Source organism: Terrapene carolina, unplaced genomic scaffold, assembly GCF_002925995.2.
Source record: "Terrapene carolina triunguis isolate 2854851 unplaced genomic scaffold, T_m_triunguis-2.0 Scaffold139, whole genome shotgun sequence".
Taxonomy (NCBI): Eukaryota; Metazoa; Chordata; order Testudines; family Emydidae; genus Terrapene; species Terrapene triunguis.
The window spans coordinates 11245149-11263198 of NW_020664490.1; the positions used below are offsets into that span (position 1 = coordinate 11245149).

At 43.8% G+C, this 18050-nt stretch overlaps 1 protein-coding gene across 1 annotated transcript; it reads left to right on the forward strand.

Annotated features, from left to right (window-relative positions):
• Nucleotides 1–4330: 4330 nt before the first annotated feature.
• On the forward strand, nucleotides 4331–5651 carry LOC113406792 (serine-rich and transmembrane domain-containing protein 1). Its single transcript, XM_026653508.1, has one exon. It carries the CDS (start codon nucleotides 4397–4399, stop codon nucleotides 4718–4720), a length of 324 nt encoding a protein of 107 aa, XP_026509293.1. The 5' UTR covers nucleotides 4331–4396; the 3' UTR covers nucleotides 4721–5651.
• The last annotated feature ends 12399 nt before the right edge of the window (nucleotides 5652–18050 follow it).

Consider the following 18050-nt stretch of genomic DNA (forward strand, 5'->3'; position numbering starts at 1 on the left):
ACATATTTTATGAATCAGTATAAAGATATATACCAAAAGAGTCAGATTTTCAAAACCCGGCCTTCTTTTTTGTGCCTGAAATTTGCAGGTGCATTTTTGCACCTCTATTATTTTGTGGACACAATTTAGGCCATTTGGATGCCTGATTAAGAATGGCAAAAGTGTGTGCAATAAAACCAAGGCAGATTTCATACCACAGTGTAATTATTTATTTATCTATGGAGACACTTAGATTGCATTCACTCACACTGGAGTCTAGGTATGGAAAACAAATTAAGGTTTACAGAAAAGAATTGTAATATTAAAAGACTCTTTACTGCTTAGTTTAGTCATTATTACTTGGATACTTAGGGCTGTTTATGGCGTATAGTGTTTCTCCTAAATTTAATTTACAGTGCAAAGCATGATGGGTAACTCTATGCTAATTATTATAGAAACTGCAAGTCAGATTTTTTAGCACTCTCAATAGGTGTCTTCTTAGGCTTTTATTAGTCTGCCAGAGAAGAAACAGCATCAGCAGAAACTTATTTCATCCTTCTTGAGGATCATTAGTACAATTTCTTGCTTTTCTCACAGGCAGTGAAAGTGTCAGCCTCGTGAAGAAACAGATTCTTAATTAAGTTAGGAGAATTGACAGGAAATATAAATTCAAAGGTAAAATTATAAGGTGGAGCATTATGGGCAAGAGTGTTGGAACATTTTCATGGAAACATAGCAAGATGCTTTAGTGTGACATCCAAAAAAGACGACAAAGTGATAACATCATTATTTTAAGGGCCTGATTCTGCCACTGCTATTTACACAGCATAGAACCTACACTGCAGGAAGCTTTAGTGAAGTCACAGGGGATTATCTATGAAGTAAGATGCTACTCAATGGCAGTAACAATGACAGAACTGGGCCTTAATAACGATATCAATGTTTAGTTAAAACTAGTTGCATTTGAAAATGTGAGGCCTCTCAAGACGGCCAATGTAGTCTGTAATAAAAACCACTTATTTTAGGAACAGGTAATTCAGTTTATTTAAGGGTTTTATTTGTGTGTTTTTGTTTTGTTTTGTTTTACTATTGGGTAATCTCTTTGCCCTTTAAGATGATGTCAGATGAAGGCTGAAGAGTTCCTTGCATCAAAAGTTCAACTTCCTGTTTCACTCATGGCTGATTCTGAACTGGACATGTGCAAAGAGGCTTAGGGTTAGATAGGGTACAGTGCCTCCTGGAGGTCAGGGGAAAATGACGGCTGTGTTAGTTTTGAACAGCATTCAACCTGGGCTCCTTGGTCCAGGCTCCTCCCTGGTCCCTCTGGATAGTCTAGAGCTGTTAGTGACACTAATCTTTCACAGTCTTTTCCATACCTAGACTACAATTTTACCTGCCCTTTCTCAGGGACACAACAATGAAAGAGTCACTTGTGTTCTTCCTCCTCTCTTTTGCACCTGTGCAGGGTTGGATACATCAGAGCCTTAAGGCATCTGTAAAATCAACTTTGGTTACTTTCCCCGGTTTGAGAGTATAGAATGCTCACTGATATAGTAGAAAGGTGCAGATACAAACCTAATAAATGTAGGTTTAGAAGGAAAATCTTGGCAAGGGAAAATCCTTCTCTTCTCTACAAAGCATTAAAAAGAGTAGATAAAAATGTTCCTCAAAGCCTGGAAATGAAGGTTAAAAATACCTAAACTGAATTGAAACTAAAGTTTAAGGTTCAAAGCAAGTTCGTCATAGGTGGGACCCCGTCTTCTTCAGCTTCATGCTGTAGATGTTCTCTTCTTATAGGGGAAGAAAAGGTTACTACCTTTCCCCAACAATATAAGAGGATTCAGCAGGTGCATTCAAAGGATGGATGTACATGTAGATAGATAGATAGGTAGTTGGTGTGATTCTCCAATGCCTTATCGCTTGAGTAGCTATTGACATGAGTACAAAGTTAATGGACAGTGGTGTACAGAGCTACCAAAACAGAATATTAGCATTTTACACCCATTTTCTACTCACTAAGCCCGTTCTAACTCTGGTGCAGCATACCTACACTGGGGATTAGCTACATGGTGCAGAAGCCACTAGTATAGACCTCCTCTTGCCTCAGTTTTACCCTGACTGTTGGGATCATCTGAGGCACCTGAGCCTCCAGATTTAAACATGAGGGGTCTGGAAGCAAAGTATTTTCAGTTGAAGGGCCCTCCTCATCTATGGAATCCACTCTCTTAGGGCTTGTCTATACAAACCTTAAGTCTTAGTTCATGGCATGCTGAGGTATAAATCTACCCTGCACTAGCCTGCCCCACTTTAAGTGTCAATGCGGACCCTTCTGCCAGCCTACCACCCATGGAAAGTTTTGTGGTGTGCTTTGATTGACCTGGTTTTGAAACAGGAGTAAGTTAAAGCGCACTAGATAGCGTGTAGTGTGCAGCAGCAGGGTCCACACAGGCATCTTACTGTGTGGCACGTTAGTGCAGGGTAGATTTGCACCCCAGAGTGCAGTGAACTAAGTGTTTGTCTAGATGAGCCCTTAGAGTGGGGTGGGCAAACTACAGCCCATGGGCTGGATCTGGCCCACCAGCCATTTTAATCCAGCCCTCGAGCTCCCGCTGGGGAGCAGGGTCTGGGGCTTGACCCACTCCAGCTGAGGAGCAGGGTCGGGGGCCGCTCTGTGCAGCTCCTGGAAGCAGCAGCATGTCCTCCTCCGGCTCCTATGCATAGGGGCAGTCAGGGGGCTCCACTCCGTACTCTTCCCCAGCCCCAAGCGCCACCCACACAGCTCCCATTGGTCGGGAACCGCGGCCAATTGGAGCTGCAGGGACAGTGCCTGCAGATGGGGCAGCACGCAGCGGAGCCTCCTGGCTGCACCTCCGTGTTGGAGCCAGAGGGGGGCATGCCGCTGCTTCCGGGAGCCACTTGAGGTAAGTGCTGCTCGGGGCCTACACCCCTGAGCCACCCCCCCCATGCCCCAACCCCCTGCTCCAGCCCTGATCCCCTTCCCGCCCTCCAAACCCCTCAGTCCCAGCCTGGAGCACCCTCCTACACCCCAAACCCCTCATCCCCAGCCCCACCCCAGAGCCCGCACCCCCAGCCAGAGCCCTCACCTCATCCCGCACCCCAACCCCAATTTCGTGAGCATTCATGGCCCGCCATACAATTTCTATACCCAGATGTGGCCCTCAGGCCAAAACGTTTGCCCACCCCTGCCTTAGATTGAGGCCAAGTTTGCTGAATTGTGGGTGTCGGAAGGAAAAGGTGCAGTTTTTGGCTGAGAAGTTATTTTATTGAAGCCACCTTATCAATAGCAGATCAGCCTGGTAATGACTTGATTCTTGCATTTTAATCTTTGTATATGCACTTTGTGAAATTAGATCAGCACATTTTATAAATGTAAAATAAATAAGCCACAGCAAATTCTCTGGTTCTGGTTACCTCAGACAAGACATCACAGAGACATAGGTTTAATAGTGGTAGTGGGTTTACCATCTGTCACCGTGCTTAAAAACCTGACTCTAGGATTACAAGTTTAACTCTTTACAAGGATTTAAAAAAAAAAATTCTGGTGTGGAAACAGATAGTTGATGGCCAATTCCTGAATTCCTGCATTTTGTAAAGATTCCCCATAGCAAAGAATTCATACTGTATCACAAACCTTCACCATAGATTATGAAACAGCATTTATTTGGCCAGCACCATGCTCCAACAGGGTTTGGGAGTAGCTGGGATATCACCAGTTTAGTTTATGTTGGGGCATCACATGACGCATGAACTGGCAAACATGACTGTAGATGACATCAATATAGATGGCCTGAGGCACTAAATTCAGATCTGGATCTTCATTATGAAACATCTCCTTCCTCTACAAAATTCTGGGGTTCATTTGGCTCCATGTGGATATAGTCAGTGAGAAATTTGGATCTGGATCTGGGTTTGCAGTCCAAGACTTTCTCCCACACCAAATTCAGAGCCGTTTGGATCAGGAGTTTTGGATTTGGCTAATCTCTAGTAAAAGCTGTGGGAAATTTATGTGCAGAATTTTCCTTCTACCCCTGTTTTTTGGAGAAATCAGACCATAAAGCAACAGATACTGATTTATTTTTTCTTTTCTTTTTTAAGTTCTTGAGGTTAACTTTATGGGGAAATAATTTACTGTTTTTAAAATTATATTGCCTCAAGTGAACACTTAAAGCACATGGTCTAATAGTAAATTAATTCTATTTTTCTTTTCTTTCAGGACTGAAAGATACAGCGTCTTATATGACCTGTGGGTTTGAGAAGTGAAGAATAACTCTGATCACAGGGTGACTCATGTCTATGTTGTGATGGAAAAATGAAAGAATCTAGAATACAGCATTTTTTATACTTCTGAAACTGCCTTTGACTACAACATCTATTCCCTTAAAAACACACACGCAAAATGTCAGAACTTGACCCTTCATCTGGATTAGTAGGAAACATGGAAAATGGGACTTTTCTGGAGCTATATCCCACATCCCTGTCAACTTCAGTGGATTCCTCATCTGGCCGCTTATCAAATGTCTATGTCTATGTTTCTATATTTCTCAGTCTCTTAGCATTTCTTCTTTTGCTATTAATCATTGCACTTCAGAGGCTGAAAAACATCATCTCTTCCAGTGCCTCCTACCCAGAATACACTAGTGATGCTGGAAGTTCTTTCACTAATTTAGAAGTTTGTAGTATTTCTTCCCAGCGATCTGCTTTCTCAAACCTTTCTTCATGAAAAGAAATGAAGGAAATACATTGGGAATGGAACAACTTTGTCCAGCTTTTGAGGGAAATAGTGCATGCAATGTTTACCATTGAGGACTATTAATCATGAAAGAGGTGACTTTTAAAGTTCTCTTTGATTTTTCTTTCTCTTTTTAGTTTCCATTTCCCCTTTTATTTACGATGCTTTTCATCTTGGAGCATAGAAAATGGCATCTGGTCGTAGCTTCATGTATGTACTGGTAATGCTGCCTTTCTCTCATACATATACACATCCATTCATACCCATCGTCTTCCTGCCAAATTTAAATCTGGTTCTAGGTGGATGTTCTAATTCTTCTCTGCAGTTGTATCCCTCTTACCTGGATTTCCCTTTGTTAGTGTGTCGTTGACTTTTCACTGGATAGCGCCTTCTGGACAAGATCGCTTTCACAAAAATGCCACCACACTGATTTAATAGACAAATTGGCGCCTTGGCTAATTTTAAAGTTGTTGGGTGGGGTTTTTTGTTTGTTTGTTTTGTTTTTAATTGTGATGTCATTTCAGTATTTAAATTATGTTATTAAAACAAAACTAAAATAATTCTTTTGTTAACAAACATTAATTTTGTCTATGTATACCTATTCATTGAATCTTTCTGTATAAAGCCTCTACAAGTCAACTTTCACATACACTTTGACATATTTGCTTAATTTTATTTAGCAAAAGCAACTAGAATAAATATGCACAGTTGTAAACTCAAGCTGTACTGTATGTTGTAAAGATATTTTTAGAACCTACTTGCATGCAGTTGACAGGACTACCTGCTTCTCAGGGGGATGGTTTCTGCCTCTGCATCACAAATACAGCACACCTCCTTTCCACACTTCAGTGCTACTTTAGCTTATTGTTAATGGAGCAAATACAATCTGAGCAGCCTTTTCTCTCCTTGAGAGACACATAACTCCCATTACTGTTACTGGCAGCTGATTGCCTGTATTAAGAGCCCTTATAGGCATGAGGAGTTCTTACCTCAGTGGAGCTACTTACATCGGTCAGAACTAGTGAAGAGCCAGATTCTGCCTTCTCCTTACATGGATGCACAGTGGGGTGGCAGAGCAAGGCGAATCCTTCTTGGTATGGCCTTGTAAGGGCCAGGCAATGTCACAGTCCCTTCACAGAGCCTGCTCTCTCCCTACTTCACCAGTGATGCACAGTGTCCCAATGAGGATAAGAAGAGCTGGGGGGAGGTGAGGCCATGGCCCAGCCTCTCCTCCACACTATGGAATGGGCTCAGTATGCATGGTGGGAGAATAAGCTGTACCCTATTAAGAGGTGTAGTAGTGGGCATGCCTTCCTCCTGCTCTAGGGATTTCAGAGTCACATATGTTGAGCCTAGATGCCTCCCAATGCTCCACACACCCCCATAGTTTAGGCTGTGCTGAAATGGCATAACCTAGCCCCAGGGGAATAGGGGTTTACAGGACTGATCCCAGCATAGAGAACAGACCCATACACACTTACATAATTGGTATGATATACTCTCAGTAACTCTCCATTGTGTCTAAATGTAATACAGTAGCTTCCTTGATTAAAACAGAGTCCTGTATTCGGTTACTGTCATAAAGCAATTATTATTATTGCAAAGCAGAATTCTATGAGGTCTCCAGCACACCTGACGTGGGTTTAGTCCCATTAAATTGGCAGTGATATGATATGGAATGCAAAGATTGATTTGTTATTGCAGCCTCCAAATTGTTCCAGGTTATTACATTATAGCATCATTACAGAACGTGATCCAGTGGGAATAGTTGTACGTTGGGCTCAATCCTGCTTCACCTAAAGTCAATGGGTGCTTTGCCCTTGAGCAAGATCCAACTCAGTTAAAGGACTATGAGAAGAACAGAGACATGTCATCGCTGGTTTTAACTAGCAGAGCTGCACTAGTAGCTCTAACTGACTGGTGTTACCGTTCCCCTTACAAACGGTGTGCCCGATCCTGCAGCGGTCTGTGCGCCTCCTGCAAAGTACCAGCACCCTCCACACCCGTCACCCCGCATCTCTCAAGAGATAATTGGATCCTTGGAGGATCAAGTCATGTATTATTTGGCCAGCATGTTGTTAAAGTTAAGGAGTTGTTGGTATATTACTGCCTATGGGGCCACAGCTATACATGGAACACTCCACAACTTTTTAAAACATTTTTATCCTCCAGGTTATCAGTTTGCTACAGGCAGGACACATATCCCAACATTAATTGGATACTCTATGAAAATGCAGGTTTTTTACCATCAAATGTAAATGTAGTAATTAGAAATATCATTATTCAGTGCCAAACAAGGGCAGATTAAATTGGAGTTGGTGTTTTCAACTTTTAAAAATTAATGTATTATACATTATGTAAGTATTATAGATTCTTATAAGAGCCAAAGCATTTTGTTGCAAAATAAAGACCTTAAGTCACTGGGATTGCTGATCCACTCTGCTTTTATGAAGCTATTTAGTCTCTCAATTACTCTATTCATCCAGACATAGTTTTCCTGAAACAGATTCACTCAATTTTCACTAGAAACTGGTAAAAGGACATGGGGAACTACTAAGTTATTTATTTGAAGTTGAACAAGAAGTAACGTTTCCTTTATGAAAGCTGTTTAAGATCCCAAAATCTGTAACCCAATGTGTTTGTGTGTAGACTTCTAAATACAAATAAATTAACTTTAAAACAAGACAGCTGAAAACCAGCTCCATCTTCATTTACCTGCCAACGCCTGAATTCAGTCGCCTGTGTCTCCTTTGCAGCAAATGAGGTTAATACCCATATAAAAAATGGAGGTGGGAGCCGCAGCATGAAAATGGGTAATATTATCTAAGGGTATGTCTACACTACAAAATTAGGTCGATTTTATTTAAGTCGACATTGAGCCTCCAATTTAAGTCAGTCGATTCTGCATGTCCCCACTATGCACATTGTGTCGCGGAGCACATCCTCACTAGCAGGGCTTGCATCGACGCACGGAGCACTGCACTGTGGGTAGCTATCCCACAGTGCATGGAGCCGAGTGGAATGTTGGGTTGGGCTTGCAAATGCCTCATGGGACCAAAACATTTGCGCGGGTGGTTATGGGAACATGGCATTAGCTTGCCATGATGCACTTACCTCCCTCACTCCCTCCTTGAAATCAACAGCAAACAAACCAAGCCCTTTTCGTGCCTTTTTCCCTAACCCTGGGTTACCTGCGCAGACGCCATAGCACAGCAAGCATGGACCCCACTCAGCTGTACACTGTTGTTTTGAGCATTACAAACACCTCATGCCTTATCCTGCAGTATTTGCTCAGCTGATAAAGGAGCCGCCACGCAGAACAATGTGATGCCATGCAAGCAGCCCTGCTAGAAGCCATGGAGCGGAGCAATTTGCAGATGCTGGTGACAGTTGTGCATCACCTTTACATGGTGGAGCGCTGCTTCTGGGCTCGGGAAACAAGCACTGACTGGTGGGACCACATAGTTATGCAGCTGTGGGATGATGAGCAGTGGCTGCAAATGCGCAAGGCCACTTTCATGGAACTGTGCGAAGAGTTTTCCCCAGCCCTGAAGTGCAGCAATACTAAAACGAGAGCTGCTTTGACAGTTGAGAAGCGAATGGCGATAGCTCTGTGGAAACTTGCAACGCCAGACTGCTACCGGTCAGTGGGGTATCAATTTGGAATGGGTAAATCTACTGTGGGGTCTGCTGTGATACAAGTTTCCAGGGCAATCCACAGACTTCTGCTAAGAAGGGTAGTGACTCTGGGCAACATGCAGGACATAGTGGATGGTTTTGCCGTGATGGGGTTCCCTAACTGTGGTGGGGCGATAGACGGAATGCATATCCCTATCTTGGCACCTGACCACCTTGCCAAAGAGTACATAAATCAAAAGGGTACTTCTCAATGGTGTTGCAAGTGCTGGTGGATCACAGGGGCTGTTTTAACCATCAACGTGGGATGGTCGGGAAAGGTGCATGACACACGCATCTTTATGAACTCCGGTCTGTTCAGAAAGCTGCAAGCAGGAACTTTCTTTCCAGACTGCAAAACAACCATTGGTGATGTTGACATGCCAATTATGATCCTGGAAGACCCAGCCTATCCCTTGCTCCCATGGCTCATGAAACTGTACACAGGCAGCCTCAACAGCAGTAAGGACTGGTTCAACCATAGGCTGAGCAAGTGCAGAATGGTGGTGGAATGTGCCCTTGGGTGTTTAAAAGACCCCTGGTTTAGTCTGCTTACTAGGTTAGACCTCAGTGAAAGTGATATCCCCATTGTTATTGCTGCCTGCTGTGTGCACCATAATATCTGTGAAACAAAGGGAGAAAAGTTTCTGGCGGGGTGGGAGGTGGATGCAGATCGCCTGTCAGCCAATTTTGAGCAGCCAACCACTAGGGCAATAAGAAGAGCACATCGAGGCACTCTGCATCTCTGTGAGGCTTTGAAAACTAGTTTCATCAATGACCAACAGTAATGTGACACTTATGTGTGTTGTTCCTTACCTAGCTGTCCCCTTCATTGCATGTACTCCCCTGTAAACTGCACCCCGCTAACTGCTGTGTGCTGAATGAATAAAGAGCCTTTTCTTCTCAATCCATTAAGTTTTATTATGTTCACAAACACTGAGAGACAGCAAAGAAAAGTAAGATAACCTGGGGCAAAATGGCTGATAACACTGAGGGGGCGGGGGAAACAAGGACAGCTTGCTTACAATTGCACTGCAACAACCATCAAAGGCGTGGGAATGGGCGCATTCTGGTCCTTGTACCCTCCCCTGGAGTTGAGTGCAAGGGATACCAAACTCCTCGCCTCATAGAACGCCTCATAGGAGAAGTGGATTTGGAACTTGGCAATGATAGCAGCAGGTTCAGCATAGGCTACAGTGGGACTCTAGCATCCAGCTGCCTTTCTTGAACCTCAACCAGATGCCCCAACATGTCTGTTTGCTCCCTCATAATCCGCACATCTCGTCCTGCGTGTCACGCTTGTGTTCCCTGTATGGTCTCCTGTCCTCGCAGTCATTGTGCAGGCTCTCCGACAGTGCAATCCTCCATGTGCTGAGCTCCGTCTCATCACGCTCAGAGGCACGCATTAACTCATTGAACATGTCCTCCCAAGTCTTCTTTTTCCGCCTTCTAATCTGGGAATGTCTGTGTCCCGGCGTGGAGGATGCGCCTACAGACAAGGTCTCAGCTGCAAAGAATACAAAGCACCAGGGTAGCATTGACAGTGCATACATTGTTTCTGGTGCAAAGTTAAATCTTTTTATAAAAGAAACACCCCTCAATGTACTTCCCTGCAAGCCACAACTTAAGCAGAAAAGCAGGCTACTGCAAGAATCAGTTTGCTGCTCCAGCCATGGTGAGTAAGGCCATGAGGCATGGGCAAGAGGTCTTCTGCTGCAGCTTTTGTTAAGACATCCTTGGGATCAATGGTTGCAACCTCAACACAACCCCCTTTCCTCTAGCAGCCTGGATGGTGCTTGAGGACAGGCACCAGCGTAAAGCCCCGCAAATAGTTTGATTGTTACAAAAGTGGCACCGGGTTGGGGGAGAAGGGAGACAAACAGGAAGCACCCCCCCTCTTTTTAAATGCTGGCTGCAGTACGCGGTGATCCCTTCCAACCACAACCAAGGTATGCTTGGGGAAGTGTCGTTGTGTGACCCAGAATTCACCAGATAGGGGCGGATTACTTATCGAATTGCTTGCGGTTTAAGGGCTAGCATTTAAAACTTCCCTCGTTTCCCATAGGTGAGCCTATGCAATATCACTCTCCTGAGGATAACAGAGGTGGAAAGGGAGCAGATGCTGCAAGCATGTGGATACAGACCTGGTCCTTATGCTGCAGTACTGTGTGCTGCAATGATGCCAGAAGGGTTAATACTGGAGTGGCGCGGGAAAATGTCCTACCGTGGTGGACGAAATAAGGCAGCCCTTCCCAGAAACCTTCTGCAAAGGATTGCAGAGTACCTCCATGAAAACTTCCTAGAGATCTCAAGGGAGGATTCCTGGGCCACCCCTGGACACATAAACAGTCTTTTTCGGAGCGCACCCTCTGGGTAGCTGGAGTGGCCGCCAATAACTTCTATCCCAATTTTTAATTTAGATTCAACATTAAAAATAACAGCATGTAACCCTGACAGTTTGATTGAAAAAATGCACTCACCAGAGGTGCCTTTCCTGGCATCACATTCTGCCGACAATTGGTGAGGGGATGGGCTCCAGAGTTAAAAAAATGTTCTTGGTGTAGCCTGATTTGGGGTGTGTTAGTAATGTTGATTTAATTTATCTACTTAATTTAATTTTATTTAATTAATTAATTTTAATTAATATCACTACTAATAATAATTAATAATAAATTATTGTGGGTATTAATTAGTGTGGATTTAGGCTCGCCAATTTGTTTGATCAGAAGATAAAGTTCGTCCTGAATCAGGCTTCACAGAGTTTATAAAAGGACCTTCGGGGGAATGAAATAGTAAGTAAATGGTAAAACAGTTAGAATTACAGAGTTACAATTGTATTACTGTTATTCAAGAGATACATAAGATAATACAATATTGTGTGCTGCAAACTTTGGTTAATACACTCTGTTTTAATAACCTGGTGTTGGAAGATATGGGACCACGCCTATGGCAGTTCCGTTTTCACGCCTCTGGCAGAGGAAGCTAATGCAGAGCTGTTAAAGCTGTTTACTCTTTAACTTAACTCAATAAGCCTTAAATTGAAATAAGGCATAGGGAAACCAAGCTTAGCTTAGTCACCTTAAAACTTAAAGCTTGAAAGGACATAAATTACGGCCTATTAATAGTTAATAGCCATCGTAGATGGGTAGCATCGATACGTTGTTGAAGGTGAAGGCAATGAAGAGTAGATAAGTGGGTAGCTTGCCTCCCAAATGGCGAGATGCATCACCTTTTTATAGGGCGTTGGTCGGAAATCCTTCCTCTTATGCCTAAATTTCATCCTTCCCCCACAGAAATGTTAGGGTACACTTACCCCATTGGCTAGTATGTTTGTGTGTATGGATGACAGGTATGTACGCACTTGTGGTGTACTTGTTAATTCTGTGGGTACAACTTTGTAAAAATCCCCTATGCCATTGTCCATTGTTATTGGTTTAGGCAAAAGGTATTTTTACTTTTCTGGGTAAAGGTCCCAAAATGTGCTAACTTTGCCTTAGCTTAACATACAGGGTTTTGGCCTGTAGGCCTCTTGCATTTCAGCCAAACTTATTTTTAATATAAATCTATAAGCCTATTACATCAAATACTCAAATTTATAAGAAAAGATATAGTTATACAAACAAGCAGATTAATCCTTAGGGCTACATTGGCTGTCAGGGAGAATGGATCCTCCGCTTGCCTGCTACGCATTCTCCTCCTCCTCCTCATCAACAATGTCCTTCTTGTTGTTGCCCAAGGTTGCCTGGGGCTCCTGAGAGGTATCCATGGAGCGTTTTGGAATAGTGGTGGCTTCGCCACCTAGAATCGCATGCAGCTCCTCATAGAAGTGGCATGTCTGTGGCTCAGAACCAGAGCGACTGTTCACCCCCCTTGTCTTCTGGTACGCTTGCTGAAGCTCCTTTATTTTCACGCGGCACTTCTGTAGCCCTTCTTCCCCATGCCCTGCGCGATTTTGGCATAGATGTCAGCGTTTCTTCTGCTGGTTCAGAGCACTGCCTGCACAAACTCTTCTCCCCACACAGAAATAAGATCCACCACCTTCTGTGTGCTCCGTGCTGGAGTGTGTTTGCGGCCTTGAGCATCCATTGTCAGCTGTGCTGACAAGCTCACCACACCGATCAAACAGGAAATGAAAATTCAAAAGTTCCTGGGGCTTTAACAGGGAGTCGACTGTTTTCTGTGTACCTGGCTGAAGTGCAGGGGAGTTGAAAGTGCTCTCCAGAGTGGTCACAGCAGAGCACTATGAGATACCTCCAGGAGGCCAATTCATTCAAATTACACAGCGCAGTGTCTACTCTATCCCCATGTCGACGCATGGATGTCGACTGAAGCGCTACACCTCTCGCGGAGGTGGAGTACAGAAGTCGACTTTACAAGCCCTTTAGGTTGGCAGAAGGGACTCGGTAGTGTCGACACATACATTATTAACTTGACCTAACGCAGCATATGTCGTCCTAACTTTGTAGTGCAGACCAGGCCTAACTAGTAGCCACTCAGCTAAGGGAAACCATATACATAATCTCAGGTAGCATCAGACCAACCAATCTGGCCTGGTTGCTGGTCCTGTCCAACTTTGCCACTCCTGACACCAGGTGACACGTCACCTTGTAGAATTTGCTCCCTAAAGCGCAAGACATGCCACAGCTACTCCTTTTTAAAGATGTATTTAATTCACCAAGTCACCACCTTAGCTCAAGGCACCTCTGTTTGGACAATTCCCCTAAAGAACCCTGGGTATTACCCCCAGGGGCATACTAGGACACAAGAACAAGCTTGAGACAGAGCCAATGCTTCTCTTGAGACAGCTCCCACAGTCCAGCCCCGTGGTTTTGACGGTCTCTGGGTAAAGTTCAATCGTTTCAGATGCGGAGCGATCAGATGCGCTGATAATGATTATAAGTGCAGCCTCATGACTCCTCCCCTTTGCTGTGGTGACCCATTGGAAGACGTAAGCCACATACTTTCAGGCTGCACCCATCAGCAAGGGTTGCCTGGTTCCCTCAGGAACTTGCACAATGTTCTTCCCTCAGTTGCTGAATGGTTAAACCACTTAGACTAACGTGCTTGACTTGACCAGCTATGTAGATGTGTATGTGTGTGTGTATATATTTAAAAAATATTTTTTTATTCACAATGATGCAGTGTTCACCATTACTATTATGTCCTTATAAGATGTTAAAGATCTTCAGTTTTCTACAAAAACTGTAGGAAGTTGACTTTGCTGGAAATGTTTACCTGTTTTTATAAAATTATTATTACTTCCATCCTTCAATGACATGTGGGACTGTATTCAGCCATCAGGATTGCAGAGGAGTTGTACCAGACTGAATCTGGCTCATAACAAGTAAATTCCAACAGAATACCTGCAGGAGTAACCACAGGCTAGTAGATACTCACCATCAAGTTTTATGGGATTACCAAGCGCTAGTTCTTTTATGGAAAAAATAGTATGTGAGCTAATAACTAGACCTGGTCAGGACATTTAATTTTTGACAAAAATTAAAATGTTTCATTTTTGTTAATTTTTTTCTTGTTTTCATTAAAAAAATGCTTTTGTTACCTTAAAATTTTTGCTGAAAAAGTTTGGAAGAAAACTTTTTGATTAGCTTTGCTAATAACAGATACTTTCTTGCTGCAGAATGTGAATACAATTATTTGTATTCCACATTATATCAAATTCCTCAAGAATACACAATCTGCAAAAATCTCCCTTCTAAATTATGATGGGTGCAGCCCCAGAATGCATATAAAGTTACACTGGTTATAAAACCTTACAGAAATACAAGTGATGGAGGAAGCCAGAACAACATCTGGTTTTGCATGTGACCAGCATGTCCTAGAGTGGTATGCTCCCTAAATCTGTCTGTGAAGGAACTCCAGGGGACTCATGAGAAATTCTGAAAAATAAATCCCTCAGCTACACTGATACAAAAATAGTTCCCAGTACCCCCAAGGGACCACCCAAAAAAAGTCATGAGAAACTGAGAGTGCCATTTTCTAAGATCAAGGGACAAATAATGGATCAAGATAAAGATCTTACTCAAGCAAAACTCCCATTGGCCTAAGGTCTTTAGAGTTTGACTTATTTTCTTATTCATTAGTTATATGGTGCCCTAAGCAAACTTGATATGCCCCAAAGAGTTTACAACCTAAGAGCGAGATCCTTAAATGGATTGGTGACTATGGACCCCTGCGCCATCTTATTGACTTAAATGGGGCTGTGTGCAGACTCAGGGGTCTACCTGTGTGGCTCTGTGATGGGATGGCCTTCCCCTTTAGGGGCTGGAGGCCTGGAGCTGCCTAGCCCCATCCAGTTAGCTTCCCCCGCACATGGGATGTGGCCTGGGGTTAATTAGTAGAACCTCTGGGGCATGGAGGAGCTGATTCTCCAACAAAGAGCATCAGCAGGCCGCAGGGTTGGGGAATGCTTAGGAAGCTGTAGAGAGAAAGGTGGGCTCTTGCAGGGAAGGGCTGGGATTAACCTGCTAAAACAGGAAGGAGCCTGGGACACCAGGGGAGTTTGGGGCTGTGCCCAGTGTAGGGCTGGGGGGAAGACTTTTGGATTTATTTTTGAACTTGAAGTTAATAAATCAGACTCTAAAGAGGGCTGATGTCACTGGACTCATGAAAGCTGGTGTGGAGTTTAAGAAGCCCCTTGAAGAGGAGAAACTGAGGCAGGTCTTCTGCAGAGTCACCTCTAGCCATGAGGTGGAACTTGGGAGGTGGTTGGCTTGGCTCCATTGCAGAATCTATCCCTAAATAGCCATAACAAACAGATGAAGAAGAGGGAGATGGAATGGAACAGCATGTGAGGTTTGTGAGACTACTTGTATGAGTAAGGGTTTGCAGAATCAGGACTTGAATCTTTACCCAGGTGAATTTCCTATTGAAATTTAACTCTGTGTTTAAGTAAAGGTTCAGACTAGGGCCAGTTGAAAATTTTCCATTGAGATTGTTTTTTCAACTAAACACAGTTGTTTTGCAAAAAGTAACTGCTTTTCATGTAGGGTGGGTTGTTGTTTTCAGCCAATACTAAAAATATTTTAGCCAAAATCTTTCAGTTTTTGAATTTTGGGTAAAAATTCAAAAATTTCTGAGAGGAAAATTTTTTGGACCAGCTCCAAATTTCCCTACATTGGTCATGCCTGTAGTTTCAGCTGACTTTGTTGCACAATCTCATATTCAAATATAGATGATAAGCCCAGAAAAGACCATTTTGCTCATCTTAATTGAACCCAATTCAGAAACTTAGTCTTGAGCTCAGTGCCTTTGAAATAATCTGTTAAAATATGTCTCCAGAGCTGACCAGCTAGCTGGTACTGAAAAACTACACATTACTGGTTGGTAACTTTGCTCACTAATTATTTAAGAGGTGCCAAGATAGTTCACAGTATAGTCCTCCCCCTACATACACACTTCCTGTTTCAGCCTCTGGGTTAGTGTTTTTGATACATGCAGACTCAATGTTTCTGTGCTGGGGGAAGGTTTTGCCTTGGAGCCTCTCTCTCCACTGGTGGTACCATGTATTGGTTGTCTGCCTGGTGGCTGCCTTTTTAGCTATATTTCAACAGTGCTATATGTAACTACAGAATTATATGAAGTGCTCTGGGAACCTTCAGACCAAAAGGCACCGTATAAATGTAAGATATTCTCAGAAAAGTTTAGCAAGACACCAATAGAGCAGCAGTGGGGGAAAGAATATGAGGATTTGCTGGAGCAGAAAAAGACACTTTTTGTTGTTCAACAAACACTCCCCATTTAAGTGTATCTGAGCCCCAACTTCCTGCTGAAGCTTGCAATACACTTTATCTCCAAAGAATATCTAGACTGCTGGCTGCAGTGGCCTTGTAGCAATTTATTCCAACCCTGCAGTTCTCCCTGCCTTCTTCTTAAAACAATGCATTGTCTTCTGATTTTTAAATCCTCTACCTGTGTAGTTTATTGCTACACCTTATCAATTTTCCCCTTTCTAATATCATATATTGCTTTTGGCTCACCTGAAATGCTCTGTATCTCCATAATCTTGAACTCTTATCCTCGTCTCATAACAAACAGTCTTAATTGTGACATTATTCTCGTCCCCTTACCTTGCACTCAGCGGCAGTGGAGCGATAACCCTGGTCTCTTCTGCCTCATAGGCTGCCTATCCTCTCTACTCATGGTGAAGCTGAGTTCCCTGTGGAATTTCATACTTTGGTCTGAGCATTTTCCTTCAGATTTTTTTTCTTCAGCAAGATTAGCAGGAAAGGCATCTGTGTGTAAGGCCTGGTCTACACTATGAGTTTAATTCGAATTTAGCAGCGTTAAATCGAATTAACCCTGCATCCGTCCACACAACAAAGCCATTTATTTCGAAATAAAGGGCTCTTAAAATCGATTTCTGTACTCCTCTCCGACGAGCGGAGTAGTGCCGAAATTGATATTGTCATTTTGAATTAGGGTTAGTGTGGCCGCAATTCGATGGTATTGACCTCCGGGAGCTATCCCACAGTGCACCATTGTGACCACTCTGGACAGCAATCTGAACTCGGATGCACTGGCCAGGTAGACAGGAAAAGCCCCGCGAACATTTGAATTTTATTTCCTGTTTGCCCAGCACAGGAGAGCACAGGTGACCACAGAGAGCTCATCAGCACAGGTAACCATGCAGGCCGATAATCGAAAAAGAGCACCAGCATGGACCGCACGGGAGGTACTGGATCTGATCGCTATATGGGGAGAGGATTCAGTGCTAGCAGAACTTTGTTCGAAAAGACGAAATGCCAAAACTTTTGAAAAAATCTCCAAGGGCATGATGGAGAGAGGCCACAATAGGGACTCAGAGCAGTGCCGCGTGAAAGTCAAGGAGCTCAGACAAGCCTATCAGAAAACAAAGGAGGCAAACGGTCGCTCCGGGTCAGAGACGCAGACATGCCTCTTCTACGCTGAGCTGCATGCAATTCTAGAGGGGGCCTCCACCACACCCCCACCTCTGACCGTGGATTCCGTGGCGGGGGTAATCTCATCAGCCACACCTGAGGATTCTGCGGACGGGGAAGAGGAGGAGGAGGAGGACGACGAGCTTGCGGAGAGCACCCAGCACTCCGTTCTCCCCAACAGCCAGGATCTTTTTCTCAGCCTGACTGAAGTACCCTCCCAAGCCTCCCAAGCCAGTACCCAAGACCCTGACCCCATGGAAGGGACCTCAGGTGAGTTTACCTTTTAAAATATAAAACATGGTTTAAAAGCAAGCGTTTTTTAATGATTAATTTGCCCTGAGGACTTGGGATGCATTCGCGGCCAGTACAGCTACTGGAAAAGTCTGTTAACATGTCTGGGGATGGAGCGGAAATCCTCCAAGGACATCTCCAAGAAGCTCTCCTGGAGGTACTCCAAAAGCCTTTGCAGAAGGTTTCTGGGCAGTGCAGCCTTATTCCGTCCTCCATGGTAGGACACTTGACCACGCCATGCTAGTAGCAAGTAATCTGGTATCATTGCATAACAAAGCCTGGCAGCGTATGGTCCCGGTGTTTGCTGGCATTCAAGCAACATCCGTTCTTTATCTCGCTGTGTAATCCTCAGGAGAGTGATATCGCTCATGGTAACCTGGTTGAAATACGGGAATTTAATTAAGGGGACAGAGGTGGCCGTTCCTACTGGGCTGTTT